This window comes from Halichoerus grypus, chromosome 11 (genome assembly GCF_964656455.1).
Source record: "Halichoerus grypus chromosome 11, mHalGry1.hap1.1, whole genome shotgun sequence".
Classification (NCBI taxonomy): domain Eukaryota; kingdom Metazoa; phylum Chordata; class Mammalia; order Carnivora; family Phocidae; genus Halichoerus; species Halichoerus grypus.
Window position 1 is genome coordinate 93,293,732 of NC_135722.1, and position 20,084 is coordinate 93,313,815.

General features: G+C 44.2%; 2 protein-coding genes, 1 long non-coding RNA gene and 1 other non-coding gene across 4 annotated transcripts in view; 3 read left to right on the forward strand and 1 right to left on the reverse strand.

Moving 5' to 3' along the window:
- The window catches only part of CLMP (CXADR like cell adhesion molecule), a 95,487-nt gene extending 83,596 nt beyond the window's left edge, over positions 1-11,891 (forward strand). The window contains 6 exon segments of the mRNA XM_078058841.1: positions 5,017-5,218; positions 5,919-6,086; positions 6,563-6,685; positions 7,482-7,623; positions 8,668-8,912; positions 8,915-11,891. Coding sequence (XP_077914967.1) covers positions 5,017-5,218; positions 5,919-6,086; positions 6,563-6,685; positions 7,482-7,623; positions 8,668-8,912; positions 8,915-8,967 — 933 coding nt within the window. The 3' untranslated portion in view covers positions 8,968-11,891.
- Positions 11,892-11,970: 79 nt separating this feature from the next.
- On the reverse strand, positions 11,971-14,266 carry LOC118529019 (uncharacterized). The gene is made up of 2 exons (XR_004913915.2): positions 14,169-14,266; positions 11,971-12,809 (listed from the first exon to the last, which is right to left on the reverse strand). It is a non-coding gene; the product is annotated as an uncharacterized LOC118529019 (long non-coding RNA).
- Positions 14,267-14,656: 390 nt separating this feature from the next.
- Positions 14,657-19,333, forward strand: HSPA8 (heat shock protein family A (Hsp70) member 8). Its single transcript, XM_036081702.2, has 9 exons — positions 14,657-14,815; positions 15,546-15,755; positions 16,106-16,311; positions 16,515-16,667; positions 16,763-17,318; positions 17,537-17,739; positions 17,982-18,180; positions 18,387-18,619; positions 18,913-19,333. Exons 2-9 carry the CDS (start codon positions 15,551-15,553, stop codon positions 19,096-19,098), a joined length of 1,941 nt encoding a protein of 646 aa, XP_035937595.1. The 5' UTR covers positions 14,657-14,815; positions 15,546-15,550; the 3' UTR covers positions 19,099-19,333.
- On the forward strand, positions 17,382-17,469 carry LOC118529044 (small nucleolar RNA SNORD14). The gene has a single exon (XR_004913920.1). It is a non-coding gene; the product is annotated as a small nucleolar RNA SNORD14 (small nucleolar RNA).
- Positions 19,334-20,084: the final 751 nt, after the last annotated feature.

Here is a 20,084-nt window from a genome sequence, read left to right on the forward strand (position 1 = left end):
TGGATAGATCACTCCTCTTCTTCCTACCCTCTCTTCTCTTTCCTAAATATTCTCTAACTGGTCATGCTTACCAATTTGCTGTAAAATGTCTTTGAAGAGTTCATCTTAGCCTTTAGGAGCAGCTGGTGATGCTGTCCCAGTGAAGCCAGCTCCCATTTCCCTGGCACCCCTCATCCCAGTCAGAAGGAAACACTCCCCCATGCTCTTCTCAGTAGTCCTGCAGGAATTCTAATCTAGAGACCCAGAGAGTTGAACTGTGAAACCACCTGCTGAGGGAGGGGGCAGTAGGGGAGTGGGGGCAGAGGAGAGCAGCCTTCAAGGAATCTAATTCCCCTTACTGTCATGCCAATCATACTAATAGAGGATCTCTCTCTACCCCAGCCTGAACACTTGCCCCCAACTCCCACATACAGTATACCATAGGGAGGTCCCTCCCAAACATCGTCTTCATGCTTAGACTCCAAATTTTCAGATGAATTATGGTCTAATTTTCCTCACATATTAATTTCCACAGAAATAGAAATTAACTTATGGAATGCCCATAGAGATGTCCCTGTTTCCATATCCATAGCATGGGGGTGGTTCCTGTTTATAGAGATGCAAATGAATTTTGTCCAAAGGAGACTACAAATCTTTGTCCGATTCTCATTTGAACCTGTTGCAAAATCTTTCTGATTCCATCATTTATTAATGAGTTAAATAAAATCTTTGACACATGCTTATTTTCTATGTATATGAAAGTCGTAATTTTAGCTTTTTTTTTTTTTTTAAGTTGTCTTTTAAAACTGTAGGAGAGGGGGAAAAATATCTTTTCCCCTTTCTTCTCCTAGGTTTTCCAGCTGGGGCACTATAAATTAGACCAATAAAAGACAGATATTTGTTGGTTTGTTTGTTTTCTCTCTTTAAAAAAAATTTTTTTTAATTTTTACTGAGATATACTTGACATATAACATTTTATTAGTTTCAGGTGTACAACAAAGGGACAGGTTAATAGGAGAAAAACAAAACAAAGTTTATTAACTTCTGTGTACCATGTATGTAACGTGTGGGACTAAGTACCCACAGATGAGTAACTCCAAGGGGTGGCTAGAATTTGGGCTATACACCTAACTTAGTAGGGAAAAGGGAAGATGAGGGAGGACACTTAGGGAAAAGCAAATGACTTTTGAGGAAGATAAATGGGCCCTTAGAAGAACAGATGGGAGATATGCTAGCTTGTGATCTTGTCTGTCTGGGTGTGGTGCCGATTTCTGGTCTCCTAGAAGAGATTAGAGTTGTTCTCGGGAGGGGATTTATGACACTTAAATTCTTTTGGGAGGCTCTGCTTTTAGGTCAAGGGACTTCAAGAACTCAAATGCCTTTAGCATTTGAAATTCTTATGCACATGCAAAATGGCATATTCTGGGGTGGCATGTCCTGGCCCTCAACACTTCCATAGAACAATTTTCTTTGTATTGGTATCATCTCTAGCACAGTGCTAAGCACAGAGTATGTTTTCAGTAAATGGGTATTCAATAAAGGATTGCAGAGTTGCATTATAGCCTAGCCAGAGACAATTAAGGACAACAGACATATATAAAACCAGAACGCCCCAAGGATCTCCTGGACAACACCCAGCATTATAGGAAGGGGATCTAGCAACCTATGAGCCCAAGTCTTTCACCATTTCTCCTCACATAAAAATGCTGCAAAGAGATGCTGTGGGTGAGAAGGAAAAAAAAAAAAGCCATTAGTCTGAGTGAAGGGAAGGTTTCATGAGAAGTTAACATTGATTTTGGGTTCGAAAGAATGAAAGGGAGTTCTTTTTGTCTTAAGATTTATTTATTTGAGAGGGAGAGGGAGAAAAAGAGAGAATGAGTGGGGAGAGGGGCAGAGGGAGAGAATCTCAAGCAGACTCCCCATGACCACAGAGCCCAACGTGGAGCTCTCTCTCATGACCCTGAGATCATGACCTGAGCCGAAATCAAGAGTTGGATGCTTAACCGACTGAGCCACCCAGGTGCCCCAAAAGAATGAATAGGAATTCTTCGTGTGGAGAGATGGAGAAAACAGAGTTTCTCCATGGAAAAATGCAGTGGGCAGAGGCATTGAGTACAAGAAAGCATGGGTGATACTAAAGAAAGGGAGATAACGTTATCTGATGGTACCCAGATATGGTAGGTGGATAAAAGGAAATGAGACTGGGAAGGTAATGCAGAGGTCACTGTGAGAACTATAGACTGAATCTGGTCATCATTTGGAGGTGGTAGGGAGCCACTGAAGGGTTTTGAGCTGGAAAAGAGCTGATGTGAGTTTTACATTAGTGTTAACTTGGCATCCACTTACATCGTTATGTAAAGTGGATTGGAGAGGGCAGAAATACACAGCAGTGGGGCAGCTGAAAATATGAAACCAGAGCTCAAAACTATGTCAGGATAGAGATAAGGATATGAGAATTATCACAGTAGCAGGGCTGGTTGAAATGAGCGGGCAAAGTCGAATACCGAAAATGTCTTAAGTTTATTATCAGCGACAGTGTCTACCTTTACTTTTCTCTTACTCTCTTCTCCCCCATACTCCCCCCACTGAAGACTGTGAGGTCCCCAGGGTAGGAGCTGTGTCTTATTCCTGCTCGTTTTCGGGTACCGTACCCTGGCATCAAGCTCAATAAATAATTTGCTGATGAAAAAGAGCATGCAGGGAAAGGAAAAAACACATTTCTCAGAAAGGTGGTGGGGGCAAAAAGGATGATACTGAAGAGTTTTGATATAATGGAAAGAGAACTGATGGACATTTTATTGGATGGCTTCACATCTTTTCAGGAAAGCATTTGATGTATTGCAGGGCATCACGTGATTGAGGATGGGCTTGCCAGAAATGTGCACGGGAGACTCCCGTATGCTTGTGTGTCTGTTTTTAGTGCCCTTCTGTGTATCTGGAGTGCTCCCTGCAGCCCTCTTCTCCCTGACTCTATTATCTCTCATTTAGTATGCTTATCTCTCAAAGCCTAACTCAAATGCCTCCAACTTTTCTGGGACATTCTCTCTGATACTATTTCAAGTTAATTAATCCTTTTTCTATGTCTATACTTCTCTCCTTGTTAATCCCATTAGATTATAAATTACTTGAAGACAGGAAGAGGGTTTTACTCATCTGTATAGCCTCCCCCTGACCTGATGGGAAGCAGTCATCCCATAAATGTTTGCTGACATTTGAAATCAAATGAGTTTAAGAATATGCTGAATGGCAGAAAGGGCAAAGCTGAAGTTATATAGCTTGAAGTCTTGGTGGACCAGAACAGCGTGGTTTTTGTTACTAACAGGAGTGAGGTGATGGACAGACAGAACCAGGGAAGGATTCAAGAACTTCAGGCTATGATGCAGGCAGATGAAATTTCACTAAAACTCAAGATGATGATGATGATGATGATGATTTTTAAGTAGGCTCCACACCCAACGAGGGGCTTGAACGCACAACCCCAAGATCAAGAGTCACATGCTCTACCCATTGAGCCAGCCAGGCGCCCCAGGATTTTTGGTGTTGTTGTTGTTGTTAGAGAAATCCAAACTTTGATGTCCCTACCTGGAAAAACAAAGACACAAAGACATGATGCTCATGTGTATTTTATGGTAGGAAGGGATGTAATTTTTTCCCAACTGACTTCCTCTTACTAATCGGCAGTGAAGCCCCCTAAAAGGAAAGCCAAACAATGAAGTCCTCTGTATCAAACTTGAATTTTAAGCACTGACTTCTCCTCTTTAACTCCTCCAGTCCCCTCGCCTGGACTCTAAACTTTTGTAAGAACAAAACAGATTGATTTTATATTGTCACTTTTTTGCCTTCGTTTCCAAACTTTCTGGAAGAGCACTTAATGAGCAGTGAAATGAATGCAGATGGCCACAGGAAGTGGGAGAGAGGTAATGGGTATACCAGGATCATGAACTAAACGGTCTTAGATGGTTATTTTCAAATCCCAGTTCTGCTACTTGTCTGCAATGGGGATAATGGCTACAGGATTCCCCTCTTATCTGTGCGGAATATGTTCCCAAATCCCCCCTGGATGCCTGAAACCATGAATAGTGCCACATCCTATATATACCATGTTGTCTCTCCCTCTCTCAAAATCTTACTGTACCATACCCACCCTTCTTCTTGTGATGATGTGAGATGATACAGTGCCTCTGTGATACGTGTTAGGCTACAATTGGCCTTCTGACAATATGGCAGAAGGAGGATCATCTGCTTCTGGACCTCAGGTACTGAAACCATGGGAAGTGAAACCACAGAGAAGGGGAGGAACTACTTAACTTGCAAAAACACTATGTGGGAAATTAACTAGATGTAAAAGTGCTGAGCAAAAGGAGTGTAGTGTATTTTGAATAGCTCACATGCAGGTGGTGGGAAATTAGAGAGTCAGAAAGGGTATGTGGGGGAGGGGCGCCTGGGTGGCTCAGTCTGTTGAGCGTCTGACTTTTGATTTCGGCTCAGGTTATGATCTCAAGGTGGTGGGATTGAGCCCCGTGTTGGGCTCTGCACTGGGCTGGGTGTAGAGCCTGCTTGCTCTCTCTCTCTCAAAAAAAAAAGGGGGAGGAGTATGCAGGGAAAAGGTGAGTCTCCTCTCCATCATTTTCAACTAAATCTCCTCACAGCCAACTCTTGATACCCTTATATGCATTTATTGTGCATTCCCTTCCTTCCTTGACTTAGCTGTGTGAACTTGATTGAACATGTAATTCAAATGTAAAATCCCTTACCTGTGAGATGAAATGGTTCTCAGCGTTTAATGAAACAGTTACTACTTTGTAATTAAAATGCTACACAAATAAGAGGTATTATCTTGGGAAGGAGAAGCAAGGCCTAGACAAACATATGGTACTTTTAACTTCATTTAGAACAGAGGTCTCTTGACCCTTAGAAATCAGCCCTGGGCTTGACTACTTTGTTCCATTAGGAGTATCCCCTTTCCTCATCTGGACATCAGCAAAAGATGAAGGCCGAGATCCCCATTGCCTGACTCTGGCTTGGTCTGTCCCACAGGTGATCACTTACTCCAGCCGTCATGTCTACAGTAACTTGACTGAGGAGCAGAAGGGCCGAGTGGCCTTTGCTTCCAATTTCCTGGCAGGAGATGCTTCCCTGCAGATTGAGCCCCTGAAGCCCAGTGATGAGGGCCGCTACAGCTGCAAAGTGAAGAATTCAGGGCGCTATGTGTGGAGCCATGTCATCTTAAAAGTCTTAGGTAAGCTAGAGTGTCAAGGTAAACGCCTCCATCTTATTAATAAGGTCTCTGTGAGGAATAGCCAAATGCCCCATGGTGGTACATAACCTTTTGTCTGATACCCTGTATTATACATTCAGAGATCACCTAGTCCAGTTCCCTGGGAAGAAGTATGTTCTCTATTTTAGACATAATAAAAGAAGAAAGAACAATCACAATTTTCCATGGGAACCCACTTACAAAATTTAAATATCCTCTAATGTTTAAATGGTATTCTTATATTTACCTTACATCTCTCAGATACGATTCAACTCCATTTCTGGTTTCTGGCAGCAAAAGCTACGAAGTTCTGTTTAACTGCTTCCAAGTTAATGGACTTCTAGCCCTGTTTCAGTATTAGTAAAATCACACTCAGCTTTCCTAAAACTTCCAATTAAGTAACAGTGTCTTCTTTGAGAAATGATGAGGGAGTTTCTCGGGCAGCCTCTGAAAACTACAACAGCACCACTGGAAGCAGCTGGAATTGGGTGTATGTGTGTGCGGGGGATGGAGGTGGGTGTATTTCTGGGGGTGCTGTAAAGCATGGTTGCATAGCAAAAGGCTACTGAATCCCCACTCAAAAGTGGACCGTGACAGATGGCTAGAGAAACAGCTCAACAGGACGTAGTTCTTCCACAGAATCTGGTGTTTGGCGATCTTTGAAGCTTTTTCTTTTTGCCAGTGAGACCATCAAAGCCCAAATGCGAGTTGGAAGGAGAGCTGACAGAAGGAAGTGACGTGACCCTGCAGTGTGAGTCAGCCTCTGGCACGAAGCCCATCATGTATTACTGGCAGCGAATCCGGGAGAAGGAGGGAGAGGATGAACATCTCCCTCCCAAGTCCAGGATTGGTAAGTCATCTTTCCGCCAGTCTGCTGAGACAACAGAATGGTACTCTAGCCATGAATTCTAAATCTGGTTTTGTCAGCAACTCACCATGTGACCTTGAACACATTGCCGAACCTCTTTGAGCTTCTATTTTTCATCCGTCAACCCGGACAGGAAAAAAAAAAAAAATCCCGTCTTTTCTTTCCTAAAATGGCACATAAAAGCGGCAAAAGAAATGAGGGAGAGATGTACCGCAGATCCATGATACCTAATTACCGTATTGACTATCCCTTACACAGTTCCCAGGCTTTTGTAACCCTTGAGGATGTGCAACTTCAAAGAATGTTCACCTTTCTTTCCACATTCCAAAAAAATCTATCATCTCTTCCTTAGCAAACTGTATTAGAGCATCTTAGGTCAATGATGCAATGAGGTGAACAGTAAACAGAGACCCTGTTACACTAAGAGGATTACAGTCGTTCCTTCTGCTTGTGTGTAGACTACAATAACCCTGGACGTGTTCTGCTACACAATCTCACCATGGCGTCCTCTGGGCTCTACCAATGCACAGCGGGCAATGAGGCTGGGAAGGAGAGCTGTGTGGTGCGAGTGACTGTACAGTGTAAGTATCCAAGGGGCTTGTTCCTGCGTCTGCATTGTGGTTCCGTGTAAAACACTTCTAATCACAAGAGGAAGGTCAAAGTAAGAACCTTTATTTCCAGAAGGACATGGCTGTTGCTAAAATAAATTCAGCAGTTGCGATGACCCTTCCAATCTTGGAGCTCACTCTCTGTTTAGGAACCTGTGTGAATTTGTCAGCTTCCTAAAGAAATTTATTCTGTCCAGGAGAGGACCAAATGGAGATTTCCTTTATAAATGTAAATTTCCCTTACAAAAGGGTATCTTCTACTTCGTTTTTAGAACTTCTCCTGTGTCTGCTGTTTCTCAGAGATGATCAGCTGAAGGGGGCACCTGCTGGCTTAGTCAGTAGAGGATAGACTCTTGATCTCAGGGTCGTGAGTTCAAGCCCCACACTGGGTGTGGAGCCTACTTCAAAAAAATCAGCTTAAAATAGTCCTAATGCCAAAGAGGCATATTTTGGGGTGGCATGATCTGCTACCTTTCAATATCAAAGGGGTTAGTCATACACCAAGGGTAAATGGGAAACTCAAGAAAACAGAAAGATCTGGAAATACTCACCTTGTCCGGGGCTTACGTTTTGCTTGTTTGTTTAAGTAAATGCTGTTCCCAAGGTGGGGCTCAAACTCACAACCCCAGGATCAAGAGTCCTTGAGATTATGAGTCACATGCTCCACCTACTAAGCCAACCAGGCATCCCAGGGCTTATGTTTTTTTAAGTTCGTGTATTTCCTAGCTTATGTTTGGTTTTACCTCTGCTTTTGTTTCTGAGAAAATAGATGTACAAAGCATCGGCATGGTTGCAGGAGCAGTGACGGGCATGGTGGCTGGAGCTCTGCTGATTTTCCTCTTGGTATGGCTGCTGATCCGGAGGAAAGACAAAGAGAGATACGAGGAAGAAGAAAGACCTAATGAAATTCGGTAAACCTCCCTTCAAAATCCCTTCTACTAGACTTCCTTTCCAGAGCTAACTCTATAGTGACCAGCCAACATAAAAGTCCCATTTCCTCTTCCTATTTTATTTTTTAAAGATTTTTTATTTATTGGAGAGAGACACAGCAGGAGCTGGGGGGGGGAGGGGAGGGGGAGGGGGGAGTGGTGGGGCAGAGGCAGAGGGATAGGCAGACTCACTCCTCAGCTGGGAGCCCAACTTGAGGCTTAATCCCAGGACCCTAATATATCATGACCTGAGCTGAAGCAGATGCTTAACTGACTGAGCCACCCAGGTGCCCCTCCCATTTCCTCTTAACTATGAATCTGTTAAAAGGATTATTCTGGTTAGGTAGGGAGTTCCAGCCTAGGGACAGAAGGTCTGTTTTATCTTGCCTTTATTGTGAAACTATCTATCCTCAACTGAGAATGAAAAGATCAACTTTAGGTTACTTCTGATTCACTTGCACTTATGAAGGGCCTACAATCAAGAATGGGCATAACCTATGGGCCATGAAAGGGTAGGGATACCTGGGTGGGCTCAGTCAGTTACTCTTGATCTCAGCATTGTGAGTCCAAGCCCCACGTTGGGCTCCACGCTGGGTGTGGAGCTTACTTAAAAAAAAATAAAAGGATTGGGCAACCCCCTGGGGTCCCCTCCCTCCTTGGGAGCTTTGTACTATCACTTTGCAATCCTCAATAAACCTTGCTTTGCTGCCCACCAAAAAATAAACAAACAAATAAATAAGGGTTTATGTAGACAAACCCCAAATCAATCTCAATGGTAAGTGCCTACTCTCCCAGCGTAAGAGAGTTGACTTCAGGGCTAACAAAACATCCGTTTGCCTAAGCCAACCATGAAGTCTCAGGGACTGGGGAAGCGCCCATTCCCCTAAATGGCTGCCTTCCAGTGGTATCATGTGAAGTTTACAGCTTGAGGAATTTATTGGGAAACCTCAGACGGAAGCAACCATAGCGGACGCCATCACGGTCTTGTCAGTATTAAAGTTTACCTTTGCTGTTTTTTCTCTTCAGGGAGGATGCGGAAGCCCCCAAAGCCCGCCTCGTGAAACCCAGTTCCTCCTCCTCAGGCTCTCGGAGCTCACGCTCCGGTTCTTCCTCCACGCGCTCCACAGCAAATAGTGCCTCACGCAGCCAGCGGACACTGTCGACCGAAGCGGCGCCCCAGCCAGGGCTGGCCACCCATGCCTACAGCCTAGTGGGGCCGGAGGGGAGGGCTTCGGAACCAAAGAAGGTCCACCACGCTACCCTGACCAAAGCAGAACCACACCCAGCATGATCCCCAGCCAGAGCAGAGCCTTCCGAACCGTCTGAATTAGAGTGGACTTGACTCCCATGCTTTCCTAGGAGTCAGGATCTTAGGACTCTTCTAGTCACTGAAGCTCAGTCACCAGCCACACGACCCCCTCGAACCAGATGACGGGCCGTTTCAGTAGCAGTGAGCATTGCATGGAACCGATTCAAATGAGCACTTTCTTTCTATGACACCAAACAGGAAAAAGGATGTAAACTGATCATCTCCCAAAAGGCATCTCATGGTGCCTTGAGACCAGAGTGGGGAAAAGCGGGGGTCCAAATCTGTGTGTTTGTTGACCAGGACCTGTGGTGGAAAAGGCTGGGGAAAGGGGAACTGAACACACTTAAAACTTCTCACCTGAGATGTTTTGTATCAATACTTCGGCTCAACATTGTCAAGAAGAAATGAGATGTTGTTCATAAATTTTCTATGCGTTTCTGCAAACCTACTGGATTGTTGTGATTATTCAGAGTCAAGTGGAACCCACAGCCTTATATTTCACCTAGCTGCACCATGTACTGGGCATATTGCTTCTGAGAAATTTCAAAAAAGGAAATACATTTCTTCTGACCTGACTTCATTTACTATAAGGTTTGGATATTAATTTTACAAGGAGTTGAACTAGTGGGAGGTGAAGAATGATTTGAGTTTCTCCCCCTCTATCCACTACTAATCTCCCACTTCTATCAAACCATAAGAGAACTAAGAAAGGAATTCAAAATGTGTGACAGGGGACTGTGAAAAACTTTCCATCTTAATGATATTCAGAGGGTCACTGACAGATATCAGAAATATATACTGGAACAGTTATGGACTGTCCCTCAAATCAGACGTCTCTGAGGACTTCCCTGCTGGATATCTGGAGCAAAAAAACATTCACTGTGTGTCATTTGACAATATTCTTAGAAGTCTTTTAGAGAAAGAGAGCTCTTTCAGAGATGCTAAAAGATCATCTGACATATCATTGCATTCTCTCCTGAGAACATATGAAATCAGAATTTCAAGACTGACTAAACGAGAAAGGGAGCTTAGATAAATCAATTTTCTCTTAATATATTGAGGAGTGGTATAAGGAAGTTTACTATTACACCAAACTTGGAGCTTCCTCCATTTCTTTCATTTTAGGAGAAGGGTGTGAACCTGGGACTTTTGATAATTCTAGGCCTTAAATTATCAAAAAGATCAGGGATTGCCAATGTTTCCTAATGGCACTGCAAGTACGTCATAATCATTCCCTCCTGAGAGGCTGACACAGAGAGAAATTCAGTAATTTCCCAGCCTCTGAGGAAGTCCAGGTCTGGAAGGAAAGGGAATTATATTTAGGGAAGGGATGGTGAGGATAACTCATGGGTGGCAGGACAGGGCTGGATTAGTGACTGCTAACATTCGAACTGTCACCATCTTGGAAACAATGAACAGAAATGATTCACCAGGATAACCATCAAAGAGTTGATTCATGGAAGAAAGGTGTGTGAGAAATAAAAAGAAAAGCACAGCCTCCAATACAAGAACTTGCCTTTTTAATAATGTTGACTATTCTGTGAGTCAAATTCATCCTATGGCAAGAATGGTAGATCTGAAATAGCCCTGCAAGGACCTTAGGACAAATGTCAACAGATCACCATTGGTAGTGCAAAATATTTATGATTAAAAGAGAAAGTCATGCTGAATCTGGAGATGAAAGCATTGTTTCTAAAATGGGAATCAGATGCTTGAAGAGAAAAGGCAGATCTGGGATTTGGCCCCATTTCTCTGGTTTTTCATTTCTACATTTAATTCTCACAAAACAGTCCTCATATAGTGCAAATGCATTTCCCTCTAAGGTTCTTTAAGAAGAAGAAGAAGAAAAAAGAAAGAAATTGGGGTTTGTCCTTGGGTGAAAACTGTAATCTGAGGTTTGTCTTCCTCTTAAAAAAAGCTGGGAAATAAGAGACATTGAGGAAGTAATGTAAAGAATGTCTGCTATTAATTTAAGAAGGCTGGCATATTTGGAATGCTTCTTATACTGCCTCACTGTAAGATAGAAACCCCTTCCATACTCTTTTTTATTCTTCTAGTAGTGTGGTAACCTATCACCTCTGCTATGAAATTCTGAGAATTCCCATTCCTAGAGTACCTGAGCCAAACAAGTACATTCTGGAGGCTGCAGCTCTGCCATCACAAGCAATTTGCTCTTATCATTATTTACACCTTTGAACCTAATGTTTCCTGTATATGCCTTTGAAAGCAGGAATCAGTCCCCTTTGCATGATGTGGAGATTTAGGTTATTTAAACATGTTAGTTACTAAAAGACTAAAATACCAGTTGAATATCCAGATTTGGGGTATCTATTCCCACTGGAAATCTACAAGAAAATTCACAAAACACGTAACTACCTAAAGTCTGAGAAATTCTAAGGAATTGAAAATTCTGAGCGATAAGGGTGAAGTTTTAGCAATGAGAGTACACTTCTCTTAGAGTCAGGTTTTTGGGTTCAGATATGGCAAGCTCCGGGCTTAAGATGAAGTTCTGAGACACTACTGGCTTCAAACCATATTCCATTAACTTTAAGTCAAATAAATTTGATCCTTTAATATGAAACAAACAAAAAGGCAAGATAGCTAAAAAGTAGAAGGAAGAAATGTTTGTGGGAAGAGATACTGATGGAATGATGTGAATGTTTGGAGAATAACCATTTCAATAAAATATATAAACCAAACTCAAATTTGGAAAATAATGAAGTTGATGCCCTTGTTGTTACACTGTATAAAAATAATTTCAGAATTGCTGTTGCAAAAAGACATATAATTTTGCTTCATTTCTGGTATTAAGCTGTTTATATTTTAACTTCTAAGTTGCCTTGTAATTGAGACTGTATTTGATCACAAAAAACAAATATTTATTACAGATGTATCTGTATTAGCAATTAAAAAATAAATAAGTAAAGGTAATACCGTAGAAGCTAAAGGTCATATAACCTTCCCTGGAAATTTGTTCATTAGCTTGCTGCCAAAAAAAGAACAGAAGAACTCATTTTGAATATGATCTATTATTTATTAATTTCAGTGACAAATATATCAAGTACTAGTTTCTCACAAAGCAAGATACTTAGTAGTACTGGAGATACCAAGTTATGACAGAGATCCTGCTCTTAAGGACTTCATCAAAATAAATATTTACGAAGCAAATATTTTATACCAAGGTGAAGTGCCAACAGAACTATACATTAAGGGGTTCAAACAAATCTCAAAAGAAGTAAACACTGAGAGATTTAAATAAATCTGAAAAAAAAAAAAACTTCACAAAATTAAATGAGGTAATACATGCAAAGCACTTATAACAGTGCTTGGTATGTAACAGGGACTCCAATATGTTCATCATGAACCCCATCCCCATTCAGAAACCCTAGGCTTCAGACTTCTTCACTGCAGTCCCTATGCCCCCAAACTTTAATTTTCCATCCTGAATGTGTCTGAAACCTTGTGTATTTCAAGAAGTGGAGACAGGACATTCATCTTACTGAGCTTTAAAAACATAAAGTCTGAATCATTCTATTTAATAAGAGCATAGTCCAAGTTCTACAATGTATTTTGAGTGACAGGAGACACGTTATTGACTCTCCTTTCTTTAATCACTGCTGTTAGGTGGGATACTCCAAGCCACTGAATCTGGGCCCTTGTTTCATTTTCCAATGCTTCAATAATTAAAATGTTGCAGGTAGTCCAGAGGTTAAAAGCTGCAAAATGTAGGGTATAGTTCAGAGACTGTACTTGATAGGTTGAGTGGGAAAAGGAAGATTGTAGATACCAAAGAAAATTGAAAGGAGCCTCCCACAGCACACATCTTCCTCTTTCTGGAGTTGTGTAGTTACATGTGTTTCTAGAAAGGAAATTATACCATAGTGTAACAAAAAAACAGACCAAGGATTTTGGAATCAAAAGCGCTAGCTTCCATTCTACCTCAGCCAGCTGTAAATCCTACAAATAACATCTCCGAACCTCATTTTTCTCCTAATACCATGATGTATAATATATATCTCAGAAAACTGTTTTGATGATTATGTGATATAACAAATGAAAGCCCTTTGTACGCTGTAAAAGCATCATATAAAATTAATTTCTCGGGAGATGGGGAGAAATTTAAGTATATGCCTCCACGTGCTCAAGCCTAACATTGCGCCCCCCCCCCCCCGCAAAGGCAAATGTGAAAAAAAATTCTTCCTTCATATGTTTGAATCTGTCTCTAGGCCTTACTGGCTTTGACAAGGACAAAGTGTCCTCTTCTGACAGCCTTTTTGGAGGCACTGTCTGGAAGGCCTTTCTAATTCCAGCCACACCACTATGTTAGGTAGTTTTAAAAAGAATCTTTTCATTTGTCTGCCCATTTATTAAGCAAGAATATCAGCTGCCCTGCCTGTTTGCAAGAACACCCTGGAAAACATTTCAAGGAACTGACAAAGGCTCTTAGAATGACAAGGCCCAAATACCTGCCACCAAGCACAATTTAATTCTAAGTACTATTGTTTTGTGGACTGATTAGTAATGTTTTCAAGATGCCTCTGAACAATCTCTCGTTTAGCTTTTTTATAAGTCAAGGAAGGAAAAATAATACATCATGTTACTAAAAATAAAAGAGGCTCTAGAAAGTCTAAATCAAGGACACGGGACTACCGGAACGCAGGTTCCTAATGCCTGCTTCTCCTACACGGAAAAAACTCACTAGCTTTTCTTTTAACAGATAACTGAGAAGTGAGGGATTTGGGTGAGGGGAGAGGGAGAGCCAAGAAGCCGAACCTGTTTTGGCGGGAGGCGGGGAGTGGCGGAGTCTGGACTCAGGGAAGCGGGTTTGGACCTTTATTTCGCTGAGGGTTCAGGCACAGGATCCGGCCCAGGTGGTTCTGAGAGGCCGGACCCCCTCCAACCTCTGCCTCGAGGGCTGCCGGCCTTCACCTGCACGGTGACTGAAAATTCTGGGGGTCGGCCTGGCTAACCTGTCCCACCCCGCTTGAGCTCGGTCCCTCCAGCCCCAGATCTGTGTACCCCCGGGCAAGTCACCCTAGCAGCGCCCAGCGGTCGGTACCCACCCCCCCGGGTCCTAGTGTTCAGTCCTAGCCCAAAGCCACAGTAGGTAGGAAACGTGGGAACATGGAATCCGGGAGGGCCTAGAGGATCCTATACAACGCCGAAGTGGGGGTTGGGGGAAACAGAATGAGGACTGGGTGGGGAGGGGCGCAACAACCTTCGCGGCCATTTTGTCCTCGCTCTACTTCCGTCTTCCCTCCCGGGCTGCGGGCTCCGGACCCCTCCCTTCGGGCCCTGCTCTCGTCCTCCCCTGGTTCCGCGTGGATCCAGATAGCGGCCAGTGCTGCTGTCATTGGCTAGTTCCAAATTTGCCCGCCCCTCTTCCTCCTCCTCCTTCCGTCCCCTCCCGCCCGCGCTCACTGGGAGCGCCTGCGCAGAAGCGGACGCTCCTTTGACACCGTTCCCCCCCCCCCCCACGGGCCTGGGGTGACTGAGGACTCCCGCGCGCGGGCTCTCTCGGCTCCACCCTCCCTTTCCCCGGGGCCGTTCGGAGAGCGGGGGCGAGAATGAAAGTTCCAGAACGCTGCGGTGAGTGCGTCATCGCGAGGCGGGGTGGAATGGGGGCGGGAGTGGGCGAGGCCCGAGGGGTAGAGCCGGCTTAGTCATTGGGGCTCGTAGAGGTGGCCGCGCGCCCATTGGCCGAAGAAGCCATGATGGGCAGCCGGCAGGGGTGGACCCCTTCTGGAAGGTTCTGAGGCAGGGTATAAGAGACAGGGTGGCGGGCGGAAACCGGTCTCATTGAACGCTGGGCTAAATCACCAGACGGCTGATTTTTTCTCAAGCCGGGCCGGGCCCACACAGAAGGTAAGGTCTCTGTCTTGTAATCTCGTGGTGGTTCCTCAGGAACGTGCACCCCGCGCCCGGGCTGAGCGGGTTTGCGGCACTTTGGAGGCTTTTGGGCATTCACGTAGGAGGGGGGCCGTGAGTCCCCTGCTCAGGGGTCCCTTCTCCCTGGGAGGCGGCGGACCTGGGTTGCGGCCGGGCGGGAAAGCCGGGGCGTGGGCTGTAGGCCGTGATGGCCGCCGCGGAGCCAGGGCGGCGCCCGCAGGGAAGGCTGGGCGAGGGCCGCATCCGCGCTCGGGGGGGCGGAAGTCCGGCGCCCTGGAGCGACCTTCCCTAGATCCTCAGAGCAGGAAGCCGCCGTTGGCACGCGCCCAACGCGGGGGAGGGGGACTCTTGAGCCCGGAATACGGGCCGCACTGTGTTGCCTGTCGGAGTGCAGGTCGCGGGGAGGAGGGAGAGGGGAGGTCGGGCTCCGGGCTCGAGACCACGTGCTCGGTACTGTCGCAGACCCTCCGGACAGGTGCTTCCTTCGGTCTGGGTTGGGCCCAGCTGCGGTTGGCACTGAACGTCGACTGCAGAATTTCTTCATCTGGCCCTTACGCGTGGTTTTCACACAAGGGCAGTTTTTGGGGGGAGGCGGTAAGTGAAATCTTGGCAGAAGTGCCTCGTACCTGATGGCCTGGGTTTCACAGTAAACGTTTCTAAGCGTTTAATTGCCTTTTCAAACCATGGGCTTTTTAAAATTTTCCAGCAACCATGTCTAAGGGACCTGCAGTTGGCATTGATCTTGGCACCACCTACTCTTGCGTGGGTGTCTTCCAGCACGGGAAAGTGGAAATAATTGCCAATGATCAGGGAAACCGAACCACCCCAAGTTACGTCGCCTTCACGGACACCGAACGATTGATCGGTGATGCTGCGAAGAATCAAGTTGCGATGAACCCCACCAACACAGTTTTTGGTAAGCTGTTAATACAGGCAGTGTGCTGTGAGTTCAAGTGGTTTAGACTGCGTGTAATTTGAGAGTCGGAAGTTTATGGAATATAAGGCAGCCATGAAAGCCCGGAAAAAAGGGAAAGCTGATATTTAAAATTTATTAGTGGGCATTTTATAGCTCCATGCTAAAGAAAGCTGAGGTAATTCTAAAATTAGGGAATTTGAATAATTGCCAGAAAATGTAAGTCCATTTACTATTGAGTTTGCTTCTGAGATCAGACTGAGTTTGCTAGGCCTCTTGGCATTTGAGTAATGGAGGACCAGGGTTGTTCTGGGTAGATGGCATGTTAACCTTTGCATTTGATTACCCATTAGATGCCAAACGCCTGATTGGACGTAGATTTGATGATGCTGTTGTCCAATCTGATATGAAGCATTGGCCTTTTATGGTGGTGAATGATGCTGGCAGGCCCAAGGTCCAAGTAGAATACAAGGGAGAGACAAAAAGTTTCTATCCAGAGGAGGTGTCCTCTATGGTTTTGACGAAGATGAAGGAAATCGCAGAGGCCTACCTTGGGAAGGTGAGTAGTGTGCAGCCCTACAGGGAGGTAGTTGGAGGTTGCAATATTATGCACCAGATTTCCTAATAAATGGAATTCATGGGGTCTTGACTGATCAGGTGGTCTTTTTAAAGAATGGTTGTCTTAAGTGCATGCAGAGGCAATGTGATCATGGGACTGATAGTTCTAGGAATGGACTACAAAAACAGTATTTGTGTTTCTAGACTGTTACCAATGCAGTTGTCACGGTACCTGCATACTTCAATGACTCTCAGCGTCAGGCTACCAAAGATGCTGGAACTATTGCTGGTCTCAATGTACTTCGAATCATCAACGAGCCAACTGCTGCTGCTATTGCTTATGGCTTAGACAAGAAGGTATGTACCATTTGTAAAGCATAGGATTCATTTTACCACAGATTGGAGCCAGTGGAGAATGGATAAGGAGTAATTACCTTGTACTTTAATTGCAGGTTGGTGCTGAAAGGAATGTGCTGATCTTTGACTTAGGAGGTGGCACTTTTGATGTGTCAATCCTTACTATTGAAGATGGGATCTTTGAGGTTAAATCCACAGCTGGAGACACCCACTTAGGTGGAGAAGACTTTGACAACAGGATGGTCAACCACTTTATTGCAGAGTTCAAGCGCAAACATAAGAAGGACATCAGTGAAAACAAGAGGGCAGTTCGTCGTCTCCGTACTGCTTGTGAACGTGCTAAGCGTACACTTTCTTCCAGCACGCAGGCCAGTATTGAGATTGATTCTCTATACGAAGGAATCGACTTCTATACCTCTATTACTCGTGCCCGGTTTGAAGAATTAAATGCTGATCTGTTCCGTGGCACCCTGGATCCTGTAGAGAAAGCCCTTCGGGATGCCAAACTAGACAAGTCTCAGATCCACGATATTGTCCTGGTGGGTGGTTCTACCCGTATCCCCAAGATTCAGAAACTTCTACAAGATTTCTTCAACGGGAAAGAACTGAATAAGAGCATCAACCCTGATGAGGCTGTTGCTTACGGTGCAGGTAATAATCCCTCTATCCTAGTTAAACAGTTCTAACAGATGGCCCTTCAGGCCCCAGGCTGACTCGCTGTGATGATTGATTCCTTAAACATTCGTAGTTTCCACCAAAAGCTTAGCTGATGATGGCCCAACTTCCTTGGATGTCTGAGCGATTGACATTTGTTAGTGAGGTAATGAGGTGGTTGGGATTTTTTTCTTAACCAATTGTCTTCACTTTAGCTGTCCAGGCAGCCATCCTTTCTGGAGACAAATCTGAAAATGTTCAAGATTTGCTGCTGTTGGATGTCACTCCACTTTCTCTTGGCATTGAAACTGCTGGAGGAGTCATGACTGTTCTCATCAAGCGTAATACTACCATTCCTACCAAACAGACACAAACCTTCACTACCTACTCTGACAACCAGCCTGGTGTGCTTATTCAGGTATGTTTTATATTGTATTGGTATTGTTTTGGCTGTACTTGGTCCTGTGAAACTTTGGGAAGACTTGTCCCGCTATGATGATTTGACTTCAACCATTCGTAGTTTCCACCAGAAGTCTTGTGTTGGCCAATTCCTTCCTTGGATGTCTGAGCGATCCGTCTTTCCTAATGGACTTTTCCACAAATCTAGAAACTGGGGCAGTAATCTCTGCCCATTCTTAGTAATTTTTATTTCCTACCAAGGTGTATGAAGGTGAGCGTGCCATGACCAAGGATAACAACCTACTTGGCAAGTTCGAACTCACAGGCATACCTCCTGCCCCTCGTGGCGTTCCTCAGATTGAAGTCACTTTTGATATTGATGCTAATGGTATCCTCAATGTCTCTGCTGTGGATAAGAGCACAGGAAAAGAGAACAAGATTACTATCACTAATGACAAGGGTAAGTTAACAGCACAACTTTGAGTTAATTTTGATATTTTGTCTTAAGAGGGTTTGGGTCATAAGGATCATATTTTTCAAATACTTCAACTGCCCAAGGGTATTTTAGCCAAGAAGTCATTTCCTGGAATGCAGCTTTAACGGGTTACAAATGTTGCAGGGTAACTTTGAAGGTTCAGTTTTAGTAAAAACTGGTTAACTTCACAGGCCGCCTGAGCAAGGAAGACATTGAGCGCATGGTCCAGGAAGCTGAGAAGTACAAAGCTGAAGATGAGAAACAGCGAGACAAGGTGTCTTCCAAGAATTCACTTGAGTCTTATGCATTCAACATGAAAGCAACTGTTGAAGATGAAAAACTTCAGGGCAAGATCAATGATGAGGACAAACAGAAGATTCTTGACAAGTGCAATGAAATCATCAATTGGCTTGATAAGAACCAGGTTTGTAATCTCTATAGTAGGAGAGTGGGTGCGGGTGGTTATAGGGCTTTAGCAAAAGGTTAGATGGGCTTTAAAAATATAGGTCACGATGATGAATGGTCCAAACATTCGCGGTTTCCACCAGAATTGCAGATGTTGGCAACTAGCTTCCTTCCTTGGATGTCTGAGTGACCCAAGATTTCATGGGTAGTGAAGACCTGAATGTGATATGCTTCTGTGTCTAGTCTTAACAGATTGTGCCAGACATTGTTTCCTTTGAGGAACTTGTAGTAAAAAATTTTTTTTCTTTTCAGACTGCAGAGAAGGAAGAATTTGAACACCAGCAGAAAGAGCTGGAGAAAGTCTGCAATCCTATCATTACCAAACTGTACCAGAGTGCAGGGGGCATGCCAGGAGGAATGCCTGGAGGCTTCCCTGGTGGTGGAGCTCCTCCCTCTGGTGGTGCCTCCTCTGGACCCACCATCGAAGAGGTTGATTAAGCCAACCTGAGAATAGGTCTAGCATTGTTCCACACAAAATATTCGAAGGACCCAAATTTGTAGCAAATTCCATGGCAGTTTTAATGTTGAGCTGCTATAGTAAATAAACTGGGCATTCTTTATACTTGAATATGGAATACGTGCACAGGGAAAGGAAATAAACATTGCACTTTATAAGCACTGTATTGTTAAGTGGAAAATGCAATGTCTTAAATAAAACTGTATTTAATTGGCACCATACAATTGTCTGACTCCATGTATACAAGGGCACCAGGCAGCATTTGGTATTTGGGGGCTGTGGATATTCTTTTGGCCTGGTGGTGAATCACCGAAAACAGTATTTGGATTGTCCAATAGAGCAGTTTCACCAAATGCCTCTGGTCAGATTATGAATCTGTATAAAGAGTGGTTTGGGTTTATGATTAGATGGGTTCATGATCACTACATATTACAGTAAAATGAAATTTGAGCTGCAGATAGGCTTTCCAGTGCTGGGGGAGCTGTTGCAGGGGAGGAAGCAATTGGAAAAGGGGGAATCTCATGTTTGCTTCGTGTAGCTTGCTAACAATCTGGTTATCCGTTTGAGGGTTACTTAAGTTTGGGGATGGCCAATTGGAACAGTGGAATAGCCAGTCAATGGAAGAAGTTTAAGCATGTGGAACTGACCAAGGACAGATGCAGCATATTCCTTATAAAGCCTTACATGTTCTCCAGAGGGAGATTGATCCTTTTTCTCAGCTTGGTCAGGGCTGGGTGGTAACTTGGGGAATTAGCTGCAAACTTGAGGTGGGTGGGGTTTACCATAGAGTCAACTGAAAAGGAAAGGCCTGGAATATGCCAATTCTGATTTCATGTGACTTAGGCTAACCCTCAAAAGGACTTCAAAGCTTTCAGTACAATTTTGCTTTGACAAATTTGTACTGGATTGCCTTTAGGTAAGTGGTTTTAGAGCAAAGCCCCACATTGTTGGCTTTGTGATGGGTGTG